Source organism: Micrasema longulum, unplaced genomic scaffold, assembly GCF_059751315.1.
Source record: "Micrasema longulum isolate JH-2025_06_02 unplaced genomic scaffold, ASM5975131v1 h1tg001641l, whole genome shotgun sequence".
In the NCBI taxonomy this organism is placed as follows: domain Eukaryota; kingdom Metazoa; phylum Arthropoda; class Insecta; order Trichoptera; family Brachycentridae; genus Micrasema; species Micrasema longulum.
The window spans coordinates 135,713-152,364 of NW_028278820.1; the positions used below are offsets into that span (position 1 = coordinate 135,713).

The 16,652-nt window shown below is 35.8% G+C and overlaps 1 protein-coding gene across 1 annotated transcript in view; it reads left to right on the forward strand.

Moving 5' to 3' along the window:
• Positions 1-215: 215 nt before the first annotated feature.
• Positions 216-16,652, forward strand: part of LOC148274490 (monocarboxylate transporter 12-like) — a 52,862-nt gene continuing 36,425 nt past the window's right edge. The window contains exons 1-6 of the mRNA XM_088237042.1: positions 216-373; positions 3,200-3,692; positions 5,768-5,851; positions 6,533-6,652; positions 9,312-9,439; positions 12,527-12,720. Coding sequence (XP_088093168.1) covers positions 3,660-3,692; positions 5,768-5,851; positions 6,533-6,652; positions 9,312-9,439; positions 12,527-12,720 — 559 coding nt within the window. The 5' untranslated portion in view covers positions 216-373; positions 3,200-3,659. The remainder of the gene's footprint in view (positions 374-3,199; positions 3,693-5,767; positions 5,852-6,532; positions 6,653-9,311; positions 9,440-12,526; positions 12,721-16,652) is intronic.

Sequence of the window (16,652 nt, forward strand, 5' to 3'; positions counted from 1 at the left end):
AAATGTTATATTATCAACAACAGAGTAGGCATACATAAAAAAATATATGTTATTTTTGTAAAATTAATGTAATAATCCGTAAGGGTTTCCAAATAAATTTCATATAAAAAATGCATTTTTTGTTTTTTGTAATGTAATACGTTATTTTGGGCGTAGTGTGTATTCTATTTCCCCCACTACAAGCGTCCTAACATCTGATATTGATTTTCCAAAGCCTTCCTCACTGAGGCATTCGTCGGTAGTTTCCTGGAAAATTTACTGGCTCAAGTCAAATTGTGCCATGTAATTCGCTTGCTTCTCACGAACCATACAAAAGTTATCGAAAATTAAATCGGTTGAAAACCTGGCGTAGTGCGCACAGCGAAAATATCGCGTAAGATTCGAGAAATTGTCCAAGAGCTTTACCCACGAATTTGTTGTGATCAGTTAATCGATATAGGACAATTGGATTGTGAATTATTAAAATTGTTGATGAAGATCTCACGGCTTTATTCGGAACTAAGGGACGCGGGCTGGCGTAGCAGTGCTGGCTAGCGTTAAGGCCTCCCGGAGGCGTCTAGTGATGTCCGCCTGCTCCATTTAGAAGCGGACGACAAAAAAAATTGATAAAAAATTGTTGTTCTAATATCTCTGTGTACAGTTCTGTGATCTGTGTTTTCGACTCGATGGCTGCTCGAGTGGAGATAGGTCCGCCTCGTTCTGTACTGGGTGACCCATTCTCCTACCATTATTTAGGGCCTGGGTTCGATTCGGACGTGAAACATTGATTTTGAAGGGTGTCCAAATTGATATATTTCATTATTTCTGAACTGGGATCTGAAGATGACCAACGTGGTCTGTTCTTTAGAGGGATCCTCTTCCTGTGAGGTGGAATTCCAGCTGTAATTTTATATTTTAAGAGGTCTTCATGAGGATGAGTCTCGTAAGGCTAATATGTAGTCCAATTCGAGTCTGATGGTGTCCATTCTTTGAATATGACCGCACTAGTGCCTCCATCTTACGGTGTCCTTATTCTGGTGTCCCTCACGCTATCTCTAAGAGTTTTCTCTGTTATCATTCTCATTGTCTTCAGATGAAGTCCTCAATACTTGTTTAATCCTGATTGAGTCTACCCAACTGAAGCAATGTCTCAATCGGATATAAAAACGAAAAAAATGCTCTTCTTGATGCTTGGCAATCGCGATGAGAATCTTCCGCTCCAGAGAGGGCTACTTTTTTTTAACCTTCAATCCGTCATTGCTAAAAATCTTCTTGGGTTATCCACGATCACCGGACTACGCCGTTTTTATCAGGTCATGGTAAATTTTATAACAAATTATTTAATTTTATTGCAACACAGAGGAAAACACCTTAAAATGGAATATTAAAGTCTAAGAACTTACAGGGATTATGACCTGTCATTAGCTGGTTTAATTAGACACTTTACACACTGTGTAACATTCACCATTCTGACTAAGTTTAAATATCCACATTTCCTCAACTCTTCCATCTGACTTATGTGAACTAAAAGAGCTGAAACCTTTATCACACAAATTTAAAAATGAACAACTCCCTAGGGAGAAAATCTAGCCAGTCTGCAAGCATTTAGACACACTTAAAATATTGTTGGACAAATGATTTGTTTTTAATATTGTTGATTCCCCTTCGTGCTGCGGATGTCTTAATCAATCTTCTGAACAGATCCTGTGGTCTTGTCCCTTTCTCTCTCTCTATGCTCGCTACTGTCCGTGGCCCTGTTATGGGTCCAAAAAGTATTTCAAGGCTTTTGAAAAGTACTGTAATAATTTCTGCGAATCGATCATGTCCAATCAATTTGATCCCAATCAGTGAAAAATTTACTTCTCTCCTTTCTCAATCTAATGAAGTGCATTTTATGTACATGTGAATTACCTTCTTGCAACCGGATTACAGAAAGCTCCTTGGGGCAGCTTTTCTCGTTCAGCAGTGAGCAATTTTTGAGCCAAATAGACTTATGCCCTGTGTGCGGTATGTGGTAGGCAAGCTGTCTCTACCCTGGCTTCAATATGAAGTAATCTAGCACTATCCATTGTTTAGATATAACCGCACCAGTTCCTCCGTCATACGATTTCCTCAATCTCACATATCTTTCTAATTCTGGTATTCCCAACGCAATATCATAGAGTTTTGCCTGCTATTATGCTCAGTGTCTTCAGATGAAGTCTTTAATACTAATTTGGTCTTGTCTGTGCCTGCCTTTGCTTCAATGCCATATGTCATTAATGGTTTTACGCATGCTTTATAAATTTTCATTCTACTCTAAATGGCCATATCATTATTTTTCTAAATTGTGAATTTGAAAGCATCAGAGATGGCTAGTACCTTATCAACTTGGGATTGTATTTTCTCCCACAGATCGGCTCCTCCTACCAGGTCTATGTCTAAATATAAGATGGTGCTGACCTGATCTATGAGTTTGTTCTCCACAGTCAAGTTGGATGTTTTTTGGTATCTTAGAGGTTATGATGAAATTATTGTAAAAAAACCAGACCATTACGACCCTTATGCACATGGGAATGAATGGAATTGGAAAAACGAGAATAAAAGTAGGCTCAATGCAGTCGAAACTTGAAATGTGATCTCTCTGTGATCAATTTGTGGTGATCTGTGTGTTGTCGGCCTTGTGGCTCAGTTGTCAGCGTGTTTGCCTACCATGCAAGAGGTCTCGAAATATTTATTTAACAGTGTTTTTACACTGGAATATTTCGTAGCCCCTGTCACTTGAAGCGTAAGACTGATCATCTTACGCAATCGGTGTACCGATGCAGTGCCCTATGCGCCAGTCGGTGCGGTAAAGGAATGATGATGTGTGAGGGGTAGACAAATGTCGACATCCGTGCATTATGTAAGGCTGGGACAAGATCAGGAAATGAGTGCTGAGTTGGTTTGGGCACGGAGAGCGAATGGACGGCAAGAGAACGAATACAAATATTTACGATGCAAATGTTGAGGTATGCAGAAAACGAGGAAGCTCGAGAAAAACATGGCGTGATCAAATCTAAATCAATTCGGAGATGGCGCGCATGCATAAAAAGATGCATGCAAGAGTATGGAAAAAGATTGGTATGGGGTTTGTTTGAAATTATGTTTATTTTTCGTGCAAATCTTTATAACCAGTGATTTGACGTTTCGCTTTCTCTGTTTTATTGATTTATTTATCGTTTATTCGTTATTTTTCCAGCCGTTTTCTAGTTATTGCGTGATATAACTGTGAAGTATGATCTATAATTCTGGTTAACAGTGCTTTTACGAGTGATCAATTTGACAGTTCGCTGCTTTTCGGCGGCCATTTTAATTTCGCGGTTCACTCGTTTGTGTATATTCCCGCTTTTTACAGTTTCGCGAGTTTTGATGATGAAATAATACGCCGAGAGTCGCGTTTTCCCGGCCTTTTGAGTGCCTTGACAGTGCGGTGATTTCAAGTGTCGCCGGAGTGGTGTCGCAGACCGTTTACGGCGTTTTCTACCGTTTTTTGCGAGTATTTTTTCTAAAACGGCGCCGACCACAGTAGCGGATATTCTAGCTCGTCAAATGTGCCATTTGGTTGTGGGGAACGAGGCAGTATCTACGAGGACTAAAGTGGAGGAATTTGTCAATTTTGACCAGTGCTATTTGTTTGGCCTTCCCGTGTCTTTACCGACATGTCTCTTCCAAGGGAATGGAGTTTTACACAGGTAATCCATATTTATTTTTATTTCATTATATATTTTTTTATTTTGTTATTTATTTAACTTTTTGTACATTATGTTATTTGTACATTGGCGGGCATAAGCCCGCCTAGTTGCCATTTGGCAATAATGCCAAATGGCAATTTCTCCCAACCAACCAGTAAAATAAAAGTTTTATTTTTATAATTCAAGTTACAGAACATATTCAACAAAAAAAAAAGATTAAAAAGCTAGAAATATATAAAAATAGAAATAAACGTATTTGTTTATAAATTACATTCAATCAAAACTACTAGAAAAAGGAAAAAAGAGGAAAGAGGATAAAGGAAAGGAGGAGAGATTAAGGAAGAGAAAGGAGATGTTTCTTCAGACGTGATTTAAACAGAGATAATGTAGTAACATCTTTGATGGTGGATGGGAGATGATTCCACAGTCGAGCCGCATGGACACTATATGAGTTAGAGAAGAAAAAGGAATTGTGGATGGGTATTAAGAGAGTGCCTCGAAAAGAAGGTTTTTTTTTTTTCCTTTTATTTTCTTTTATTTAGGAAACACACAGTACAGTTACAAAGTTTAATATTTTACACAATTAGACTTAATTCTAATGGACCTGTGAAGTTTCCATATTAAAAAGCAATTATAAGTAAGGTTAATTATGAAAGTATAAAAAAGAGAAGGAAAAAGAAAAACATAAATGAAAGTTGTTTAAAAATTTAAGTGAAAAAAAGATATTTTAAAGTTCGTAGTTTGTAGTGAGTATTTACAAATGGAAATAATATTAAAAATGAAGAAAATTTGTAAGAGTAATTTAAAATTAAGAATTGAAATAAAGAATGAAAAACATGCTCAGATGTAAAAATAAAATAAAAAAGAAGAATCTTTCAGTGAAATATAAGACAATAAATTTAAGTAAATTTAAAAAACATCTTCAAAATTAATGACACATTATAGTAAGAGCAGCAATATATTGATTTTATTTACATATATAATATAAGTAATTAAAAGTTGTTTAAAAGTATAAAAACATGCCAATGCAGCAGAGAAAAAATATAGAAGTCTAGGCATCTACAGGGCTTATGACCTGTCAATGGCTGGTTTAAGTGGCCACTTTACACACTGTGTAACATTCACCATTCTGCCTATATTTGAACGTCTATATTCCTTCAATTCTTCCAATGCTTGAAACATAAATCAACATTAATATAGAAAATCAGCTTTAAAACTAAAATAAACCTAATTATTGACGACGTTCTTACAAGGTTACATCATTTTGCAAAAACGTTAAAGATGGACAAATTGATCAATGTAAATCGATCGAATAAAAAAATAATTCATTTGATGTTGTTCATGAAAAAAGTACAAATGTCTCATTTTTTGGTGAATAATTGAGTTAAACACACTATAATAGGCTTGTTTTTGCGTTTTTCGTTTCAATTTTTGGAAACAGAGTTTCATGATTGCATGAAATAACTGATAAAATCGATTTGATCAGTGATCAGTAATTTCCCATCACTAATGAAATTAGTTTGACAGCTGTCATTCTAATCAAGCTATATTTTAAGGACTATAGTAGCGCAGAGTTTGACATTTGCAAAATGAATTCTTTTATCTTTTGGAATTCAACCATAAACAAGTTTCTAGATACCCAATTAAATTCAATATTTGAATATTAATAATTTTTATTTTTGGAATTCAATCATACACAAGTATCCAGGTACCTAATTATCAATAAAAAGTCTTTTTCCTTTTATCAGGACAGTTTTTGCACGCTTTAACTACACAGTCGGGTATTTTTCTTTTCAGTAGTGATTTTTGCACAATTTTGATTTAAACACGACGAGCTCTCTTAGCCAATCACATGAAGAGATAAAATGAAAAATTAACCCTTGTTACAAATAAATAAATAGCTCAAAAAAGGCAAAAATAAATCACGTGTGTCCTCATTTATGAAAAAACGTTTGTTCAACAAGCTAAAAGCAGGCAACCCATTTTACCAATGTTGTCATTTGCCATTTGCCATATGCCACAAGCGAAAGGGTATTTACATTTTTATGAATATGTTATTAATTTTCTTTCAGCAGGAGCCTATCGCAATGTCATGTCCAGTGGAAGATTCTGTTCTCCTGGCTGCGGTCCTTAGTCCCAATATTACACCAATACATCAGGTAAGGATATTTATCAAATCGATACCCTAGTTCAATATGGGGGATTCCCATCTTGGTTTGCTATCTCAAAAAGCGTGAGACAGGGATGTGTAATGTCACCATGGCTGTTTAATCTATACATGGACAACTGTATGGAAGAGGTAGAATGTATGGGTATTGAAGCAAAAATGGATGATTTTTCAGTAAGCTGCTTGTTGTATGCTGATGCAGTTCTGTTAGCAAGCAGCAAGGCTGATTTGCAGCAAATAGTCTCTAGAATGTATGATGTATGCCTGGAGAGCGAATTGACGATGAACGAAAGTAAGTCAAAAGTGATGGTATTTGAAAGAGAAGGTGAGGTTTCTGACTGCGTGATAAATGTTAACAATGAATGTTTTAAACAAGTAGAAGAATTTGCGTATCTGGGAAGCATGTGTTCAAGAGATGGAAGAGTAGAAAAAGACGTTGAAAGGAGAGTGAATGCGGGCAAAAAAATGAACGGCGCACTAAACGCAGTAATTACTAATAAAAATATGTCATTCGAAGCTAAACTGGCCATGCACAATAGAGTTTTAGTCCCGCCACTTGTGTATGGAAGTGAAACATGGAACTGGCAGAGAAAGGATGAAAGCTGAGTTTTTCTTATCAAGGTAGAGAATATTGTATCTGTCTCAGTATATTGACATGTGTTTCTCATTTCAGGCTGTACCTTTGGACGTGATGTCAAGTTCCTTGCTTTCGGTCCAGTCGGCTCCAACTTTGGAAGTTCCCGTGTCTTCTCCTCCAATTAGGCCTATGGATCTTCCTCTCACCATCGCGAAGGTAATCAATCGCAAGATACGTTAGTTGCAAAACTCTTTGAGAAATTAGATTTAAGAAATCAAAAATTCCGAGTGGTGTACCAAAGGGGTGATATTTGGGTCTAACACTTTTTTGTTTGCCTCGTTGTTTACTTACTGGTTAGCGCGTTTGCCTATCATGTACATACTATATACAAAGCATATGTATAAAACAACGCCTTAATTTGAATACAACGTATGTCACTAAAATATAACTATTCAGGAGACAATAAAAACATCATGATTCAGTAACTTCGTTACAAGCCTTGGTGGTTTTTTTTAACCAAATATTTTGTATTATCCGAACATATGTAAACTATAAAACTGTTAATCAGAGCTGACGCGAATAACACATCTACGCATTGCGCTTGTGCAGTATCTGCGAATAAGCGCATGGCATAACGTCGTACGGCATGCGCATTATGAAAATACTCTCTATCTCTCTCACGCCCAGACATGCTTATAAGCGTGACAGAGATAACCATTGCTTTCTTTGTTGCTAACGATATCATAAAAATATATACACAGCTGCTCTAGCGTTCGTCCAAACCAGTCAATCATCGGCCATCGATCAACTGACGCGAGCCTTGTGTGATCTGTGTTGATTTTTTGTTGGTTTAGTAGGGGACAGAAGAAAATGATTTGTGAAAGAATTGGATATGAAAAAATACCTAGAGAACAATCTCGTGGAATTATTTATTTCTTATTTATTTTTTTATACATTCTTAAGAAACTACGCCTTACTATTAAATGCTCTTACTTTTTAATTCAATTTGCCGTAGCACAAAACTTTGTCATTACGAATAGCATACGAATAGTCACCTCTCTTTTAAGTATTTTGAGTTTGTCCAAATTTTTGTAGACAAGGACTGGATTCAACTCCCTGGGGAGCTGTTTATTTTAACATACTACAACAGAGATGAAGAACATTTAAGATAAGGTAATATAGAAGTCTAGGCATCTACAGGGCTTATGATCTGTCAATGGCTGGTTTAAGTGGCCACTTTACACACTGTGTAACATTCACCATTCTGCCTATATTTGAACATCTATATTCCTTCAATTCTTTCATCTGTTGATGTTTGTGAAGTAAAGAGCTGAAACCTTTATTTATGCCTTTATTATTTATCTTCATCTCTGTTGTAGTATGTTAATATAAACAGCTCCCCAGGGAGTTGAATCCAGTCCCTGTCTACAAAAATTTGGACAAACTTAAAATATTGTTGATAAATTACCTGGTCCATGAAGAAGTATAGAAATTGAAAAAATAACATTTTCAGGCGTTGCCTAGTATGTAGGTGAAATAATTCAATTAGATGAATCTCACCCGCATAAATAAAGGTTTCAGCTCTTTAGCTTCACAAATATCAACAGATGAAATAATTGAAGGAATATAGATGTTCAAATATAGGCAGAATGGTGAATGTTACACAGTGTGTAAAGTGGCCACTTAAACCAGCCATTGACAGGTCATAAGCCCTGTAGATGCCTAGACTTCTATATTACCTTATCTTAAATGTTCTTCATCTCTGTTGTAGTATCTCTTTTAAGTGACATATGACGGTATTAAATGCAAACTTACATTTTATTTGCGATACGCTCCCACTTGCTATTTAATAGTCCTCACGCTTACACACACCTAAACGCTTACTCTCAGACAAACACACCTCTACACTTACTCTCATACAAATACACACAAACACACCCTTTGGTTGTACCACAATTTGAGATGTTTGATTTTATTTATAAACTTCGCTGGTCTGTCTTTAAACCGTATTTTTTAAATGTTATTATATAATTGTCGACTGTTTGTTTCTGTAAAATAAATAAATAAACTTAAAAATCTCCACCAAAATCGGAAAATGAGTTATTGATGCCAAAATAAACCATACATAAAAACCTACCTACCTAAATAATAGCGTGATTCAAAATCATCTCTAAATCTTGCAAATACGGATTTCAATCATACTGCTTGACACTGCAAACTTAGCATTCTCTATAGAGCTAGTGAAGCAAAATACATAATACGAAATTTTCAACTCTTTTTTAAAAGTTTTTCGCAAACATCTCGCAAGTAGGTAAATTCTACATTGGAGATTTCTAAGTTTGCTTATAAGAAGCTCATGAGCATTCATTGATCTGTAGGATTATGTTGTTGAGGGTTGGTTGAGTTCCTACCCCAGTTAGAGATTGACAGAAGACACGAGGTTGCTGTATTTATTACATGGCGAATAAGATACGGCACTTGGTTGTGTAGCGACGATGATGAGTTGAAGAGACTGCACTTGAACTACATGCTGGAACTGTGTGACGTCGTCGAGCTGGTCTGATGTGAACTGAACTTGTTAGGCTGACTGAAGTTGGCTGCGTCCTGTGGTCTCTTTATGGACAATGTTCCTTTGTAGTTCATTTCTTCATGGTAGGGACGATTTGAATGCACTGCAGAACAACGCTCCCGGTTTAACGTGCAATACTATAGGAGTTGCATAATACGAATGTATTAGATTCGATAGAAAATGATTACGTGGCATCGTCGGTCATTAGTCTACTTCGGGTGAACTAATTTAACACGTGTGTGTCATTGATTATGAACTATGGACTCTACAGATGTCATAAAATTAATGTAATTCAATTGATTTCAGCCTCTGTATCTTCAAAGCCCTCCGGATACAAACATCGAAGAAGACGACAATTTGCTGACGATTTCAAGTCTGACTGGGAGGCCGTTGCTGGGACGGAAGTCGGTAAGGAGGCCGGTGCAAAGCCCGAGGTAATTGACCTTGGAACTATTTTTGAGGATCGAAGTTAGCGCTATGAGAGCTCCTGGTCCTCAATTATGAACGCTATCTTCATTTGTATATATCGAGACGGTATATTTAACTTCTGTTCTATCTGTGTATTACCTCGGTATGTTCTACCTACTTGCCATATCAAAATCATACGATCGAAGCGAACCAACGAATGACCGCAAAAATTAGTCCGCGTTCCTTACTTCATTAAAATTAAAAATAGTTCTCATGTATATTTTAAATAAGCTTCTGTGATAGAAAATGCTCACTTCGAAGAGATTATAAACTCCAATAAATCCCAATTCAAGCAAAAAATGCTCGCTTGAACATGATTTTTAAAAGACTTTTGACACTTGCCAAGACAATATTTATTTATATATATACGGCCTAAGCCAATTACAACAGTTACATGAAGAAACATAAATGCAAGAAACTGAACAAAAAGAACATAAAACTATTTAGCAAAGACAAACAAGGGTAAAACAATAATAGTACACAATATATTTAAAAAAACGAAAGATCGAAAACTTTGAGCTAAACCATGCCAATCCAACTTCATCCCACACTGTTTAGTCGCGAAGAGATCTACGAAAAGCCGGAAGATCTATCCCGAAAAATTCTAAGTCGTGTGATGAATTGACTAATCTACACATTCTGGACATTGGGGCATAAAAACCAAAGTTGCTCTTAGAAGATTTTATAAATAGCAGATTTCGACTTCTGGTGACACGGTTGGGAACATGAAAAGAATTTGATCGCAACAGAGATGGGACATCACTTAAAGCATTAAGTATTTTGAAAATGCATATAAGGTCCATCTCAGTTCTACGTCTCTCCAATGAAGACAGATATGCTTTATATCGTCTGTATTTATCTAGCGAGTGACTACGAAGCCGGCTCCTTTAACTTTTCGATACGTACTCTCAGGAAGACAGTAAAACAGATGGATAAAATAAAATGACTAAATCAATTTTTTTAAGTGGCAACATTTTTACGCCTAGAGGCTCTTATGTGTGAATAGGGCAGAATCTAGCCACATTGTCTGTGCAGATACACAGATAGATAGGCGTCAAACGTCAACAGGTGGAAGAGTTGAGGAAATGTGGATGTCCAAACATAGGCAGAATGGTGAATGTTACACAGTGTGTGGAATGGCCACTTAAACCAGCCAATGACAGGTCATAAGTCCTGTAAATGCCTAGACTTCCATATTCCCTTTTTAAAAATGTTTTTCCCCTCTGTTGCAACAAATTTTTAATCATTTTCAATTTCTTTAATAATTTTTAGTTGAAGTCAAAAGTGATAATATTTTTTATCTAATTGATAAAAACCATAAGCTCATGCTCGCAGTGTGGGTAAAATAGCCGCCACTGACGAAAGCCGGGAGTTACTAACGGGCGTCTGGGAGAAGTACTGGTAACTTTGTTCGCCCGTGTGACGCGTAAAATTGCTCTCATGCTCCCGAATATACCTGTTCTATCGAAAGTGAGACGTAAAGAGTGTGCGAGACAACTTAATATTAGGTTTTGTAATGTATCCAAAATAAAACAAGTTTATTGGATTATAATTCTACTTTATTTTTTATAAATATACAAAGGGTATATTGTGACGCATTTCGTCTTGTTAGGATATTTTCAAAAAACAGAGTTTGTTTGAAAATGTCCTAACAAGACGAAACGCGTACCAATTGTCGGCATACACAATAAATAAATTAATATTAGGTTACTCTTTTCCGGCGTACGTCCGCAACATGCGATACATAGACACATTGGTAAACTTTATATTGTGTTGTTGATTAATATCCGATTTTTGATAAAAAGCTGTTCCTGAAAAGCATTAATAATTTAATAAATAAATTTTTAACGCATGCATAAATGTATAACTAAAGAATACTGAAAATCTCAACCCATCATCATCAGCCGTCTCTTGTCCAATGTTGAACATAGGCCTCCCCCTTTAGTCTCCATATTTCCCTCTCCTGAGCCAACCGCATCCAACCACTTCCTGCAACTCGTCTTATGTCATCAGACCACCTTGTCTGAGGCCTGCCGACACTTCTTCTACCCGTTCTGGGTCGCCATTCCGGGACTTTTTTGGTCCATCTAGAGTCTGTGATTCTGGCTACATGACCAGCCCAGCTCCATTTCTGGTTGGCAGCCCTATGGACCACATCGGTGATCTTTGTTCTCGCTCTAATCCATGTATTGGTTTTTCTGTCTCTCAACGAAATACCCAGCATTCTCCTTTCCATGGCTCTCTGTGTCACTGATAATTTGTGTATTTTTTTTTTCGTGAACACAAAAGTTTCACAGCCATATGTCAGTACAGGGAGAACACAAGCATCAAAAAGTTTCTTCTTTAAGTAAATTAAATACTTCGGAGATTTTAGGATATATGAGAGCTTACCAAAGGCGGCCCATGCTAAACCTCGCCTTCTTTCTGTTTCTACCTCTTGATTGTCTTTGCCGAGCTTTATTTCATGTCCTAAGTATATATAACTATCAATCTTTTCAATTATTTCTCCATTTACTAAGATGTTACATGATTGGTTTGCATCACTCATTACTTTAGTTTTTGAAGCATTCATTTTCAAGCCTATTTTCAGGGATGCTGTATTAACTTCGTTTATCATGTTTTCGAGTTCTTTCTCATCTTTAGCAAATAAGACTATATCATCTGCGAATCTGAGATTGCTAATGAGTTCGCCGTTGATGTTAATACCCTTGTCGTTCCAATCAAGAGTTTTGAAGACATCTTCCAGAGCTAGTGTAAATAATTTTGGGGATATTGTATCACCTTGTCTTACTCCTCTTCTTATGCGGAACTTTTCGCTTGGTTCATGGAGCTGTACAATAGAGGTGGCATTATTGTTTATGTTTTTTAGGAGTTCTGAGTACCTGTGATCCACTCTACAATTATCTAAAATTAACCCATAATTTATTAAATCTTAACCCATAATTTATTACATTTATAGATACGTTAAAGTTATTAGATGCAATGTATACTGGCTACAGACAGTGATAACTGGGATGAGAAAGAGTTATCACCTTAATTTTGCAATTTTTCAGTCTTTCGGAGCCTCTGGACGGTGGTTATGGGTGGTTCGTAGTCCTGGGAGCCTTCCTTGTCCAGTTTTGGGTGGCAGGACTAGTGAAGTCCTACGGAGTCCTCTATGTGGAGGTTCTGGAGACTTTCCCGGGGTCTTCCGCGTCTATGGCGTCTTGGATTCCTGCCATACTCAGCGCGCTGTGCTTGGCGCTAGGTAAAAAATCATTTTTTTCTAATGCATTGCAGTGTGTTTAGTTATTGTTTTGTTTATTATTTATTTACAATACCTGTTTTGAAATTTCTCTTCCACCCGTTGAATTTTTGAGGAAATGTGGATGTTGGAACACAGACGAAAAGGCGAATGTTACACAATGTGTAAAAGGGAAACTTTAACCAGCCACGGGCAGATTACATGTCCCATAAATTCCAGAATTTCATATTTAGAAATTGTTCTGCAACCCCGTCGTTTTGAATCGTAAGGTTAAACCACTGATTAAGCCGGTAAGAAAATCAGGTGTTCAAGTACCTGATTTAATCCCAAAACATTTTACTCGCATATTGCTATCCTACTCTCACAACACAATGACGTATCAACAAATCTTCTAATATGTGCAGTAGGTTTGCATACTCTATTGCATTCCAACGCGATGCTCTTCTGACATTCCATCAGCTACCCGCGCTGACCCTATTTTATTTATTTATTCATATTTTTCGCTTACAAACTATAATTAATAACTTTTTATTAATATCCCTACAGAGATGAGGTAGAATTTTTTCAAATTCAGGATTATGGATATTCGAGCGTTTACAGGGCTTATGACCTGTCATTGGCTGGGTTAAGTGGCCACTTTACGTTTTACAACATTCCCCATTCCGCTTATTAACGAATATCGACACAGGCAACATTTTGATTTTTGTATATATTTTATTAAATGAGAAACCATTCACTAGCGTGTTGGAGCGCCATCTATGTATTGATATTGAAGTTAAGTATTTTTAATTCATATTACTTTATTTTATGTATTTGAAAAAATTCTACCTCACCTCTGTAGGGATATTAATAAAAAATATATACCTACTCCCCCTCGGGAGAAATCCAGATTTGTGTATGTACAAAAATACACATACCATAAAATAATGTTGGATAATTAATAATAAAAAAAATGTGACCTCACTTCCCATCCCCTCTCCTCTCTTCATAGCATAGTGTTAATTATTTAAAAAAAAATATATTTTTATTAATTTTTGCTTTTAATTTTTGTATAAAATTGTAAGATTCAATATGTCCATGTATTTAAAATTTTCTCAAACTGAACGGTTTGGGTAGGTAGGAAGAAATTGCCTTAAGGCTTAAGGGCATATTTGCCCGCCCTTATATGTATATAATTTACAATTTGCTTTTTAATTCAATTACTTTTATTATATCCATATAAAATGATTTTTTTCTTTTTTACTATGTAAAGTTTCACTTTTTATTTTGCATGGTAGTATGCTTCTTATTGTTTCTAAATGTATGCAAAAAAGCATTGTTTATATTTTAAGTTTTTACGCACTATGTTTGTACTTAACTGTATATTTTTTGTAAATGCCCCTTGGGCGTATTGTAAAATTAAATAAATAAATAAAGTGTCAAATAAATAAATGTCAATTCTTTTAAATGTTCTTCATCTCTGTTGTAATATGTTAATATAAACAGCTCCCCAGGGAGTTGAATCCAGTCCTTGTCTACAAAAATTTGGACAAACTCAAAATATTGTTGAGATTGTATTTGTTAAATTTTCTTGTGCTTGTACTGTACTCGCAATACATATATTTGAAATATAACTTTTTTTTTTTTTTTTTTTTATACGCCTCCACTCGTTTGCGAGTGATTTTGGCTCTTAGAAACAAGAAAAAGAAATTTAAAGAATATACGCTTCAGTGAACGACAAAAAAAAAACCATACCCACGAAAAAATATAATATAATGTGAGGTAGTTAAAATCAGTATGAAAGAGTTGTGACAATAAAATATTATTACTGTATAAAGTAAACGTAAACATAAAATGAAATTTCGGGCCAAAAGTAAAGAGGGACATTCAATTAGACTTATTAATTAAATTATGCAAATAATATTTAACAAATTCAAATATTTTTATTATTTGTCCTTAGGAATTTAGTCAGAAGTAAATAAGTATCCAAATCATTCTGGGCTAGTAAAAATTTTACGTTAAGAGGGAACGTATTATATTCTTCACATATATTTTGAAGGAATTCACTTCTTTCGAAGAGGGGACAGTCAAAAAACAGATGATCTAATGTCTCATCGTCATTTTCACAAAGACACATTGCCGAAGTAAAGACACCTATTCTCGATAAATGCGAGGCAACGAGACAATGTCCTATTCTCATTCTTGATATTAAAGAGATGTTCAATTTTGATTGCTTTTCGATTTCAAACCATGGTGTAACGGGGATGGAGCATTGAATACTCTTATAAAACAACCCAGTCGAGGAATTCTGCCAGAAAATTGTCCACTCAGATCTGATTTTATTAATTATAGTTGGTAAACAATCGTCAGTAGGACGACTAAAGGAGTGCGGGATGCTTCCATGAAGGCATGCTTCCTTTGCTAGGTGATCAACTCTTTCATTTCCAGAAATTCCGATATGCGAAGGAATCCAACATAAGGTCACCTTGAAATTTCTCTCGAACGCAAAAAATATAAGATATTTCATTTCACAAATTAGTCCATCATTACTACCATAAATTCCAGATTTCAACTTTTTGATCAGACTTAGGGAATCAGTAAATATTATTGACATAGGAATCTCAAGGTGTATCACTTCCATTAAAGCCTCTTTTAGTGCAATGCACTCGGCAGTAAAAACTGAGGAATCGGAAGGCAGTATGAAAAGTCTACTTAATTGAAAAGTTGGAATATAAAATGCCGCACCACAACCTTGGGCTGTTTTAGATCCATCAGTAAATATAAATGTGGAACCAGGCCATTTTTCTTCTATATTCGCCAAGAAGGTTTGGTTATTACCTTGGTGATTCAATCGAGCAAATGATTTATCAATACTTATATGTTCTTCTATTTGAGAGGAAAATATTAGTGCTTTAAATGGAGTAGAAAATATTGGCAAGTTGTCCCTGGGGTAAATTGTAAATACTGACTGAATATACTGCATGGACGAACACAATAAAGGAATAGATCTGCGAGCGTTTGTTTCATTTGTCATCTTTTGAGTTAGAATTGACAAGGATTTTATCAAAGGATGATCCTCAAATTCAATTCGTTTCAAAACAAATTTTATTGCAAGATATTTCCTGCGCAGCAACAATGGCATTTCACCAGTTTCTACCTGTAGAGATACAATAGGTGAGGACCTCATCGCTCCTAAAATTAAACGTAAACTCTTTGACTGAATTTGGTCTAATTTTTTCAATTGATATTTTGGCAAAGGGTCAAAAAAATAACTGCCATAATCGAGATGACTACGAATCAATGCTTTATACAACATTTTTAAGGTCGACGGGTGAGCCCCCCACCACACTCGAGACACGGCTCGAAGAATGTTAAGGTTCCTCTCGCACTTTGCGACAACCTCTTCTATGTGTATATTCCATGATAATTTCCTATGGATAGTCATACCCAAGAATTTCACTGACTGCTTAATTGTGATCGGTATTTCCTGAAGTTTGATGCATATATCCGGTATTTTATGTTTATTGGAAAATATTACTAATTGACTTTTTGAGGGAGCAACTTCTAAATAATTACTGCTCAGCCACAACTCTAGATAATGCATTATTGTCTCCATTTCGATCGCACCCTGCGTTATGTTTTTATGGTAGAGATAAATAACAAAATCGTCAGCATATTGTAAAATTTTACTCATACTTGGGAGGGAACTATGTAGGTCTATAGTATATATGTTAAACAGCAAAGGGCTAAGAACTGAGCCTTGTGGTAGGCCCTTATAAACAGTACGCATAATCTTACCAGTAGGGGTTTCAACTACTAGCTCTCTCTGGGAAAGCATATTGAATATTATACGTGATAATTTTTTTGGAATACCTGACGTACAAAGCTTTCTTTCCAGAAAAGGGAGGTTAACGTTGTCATATGCACTTGCTATGTCTACAAAACACGCAATAGTG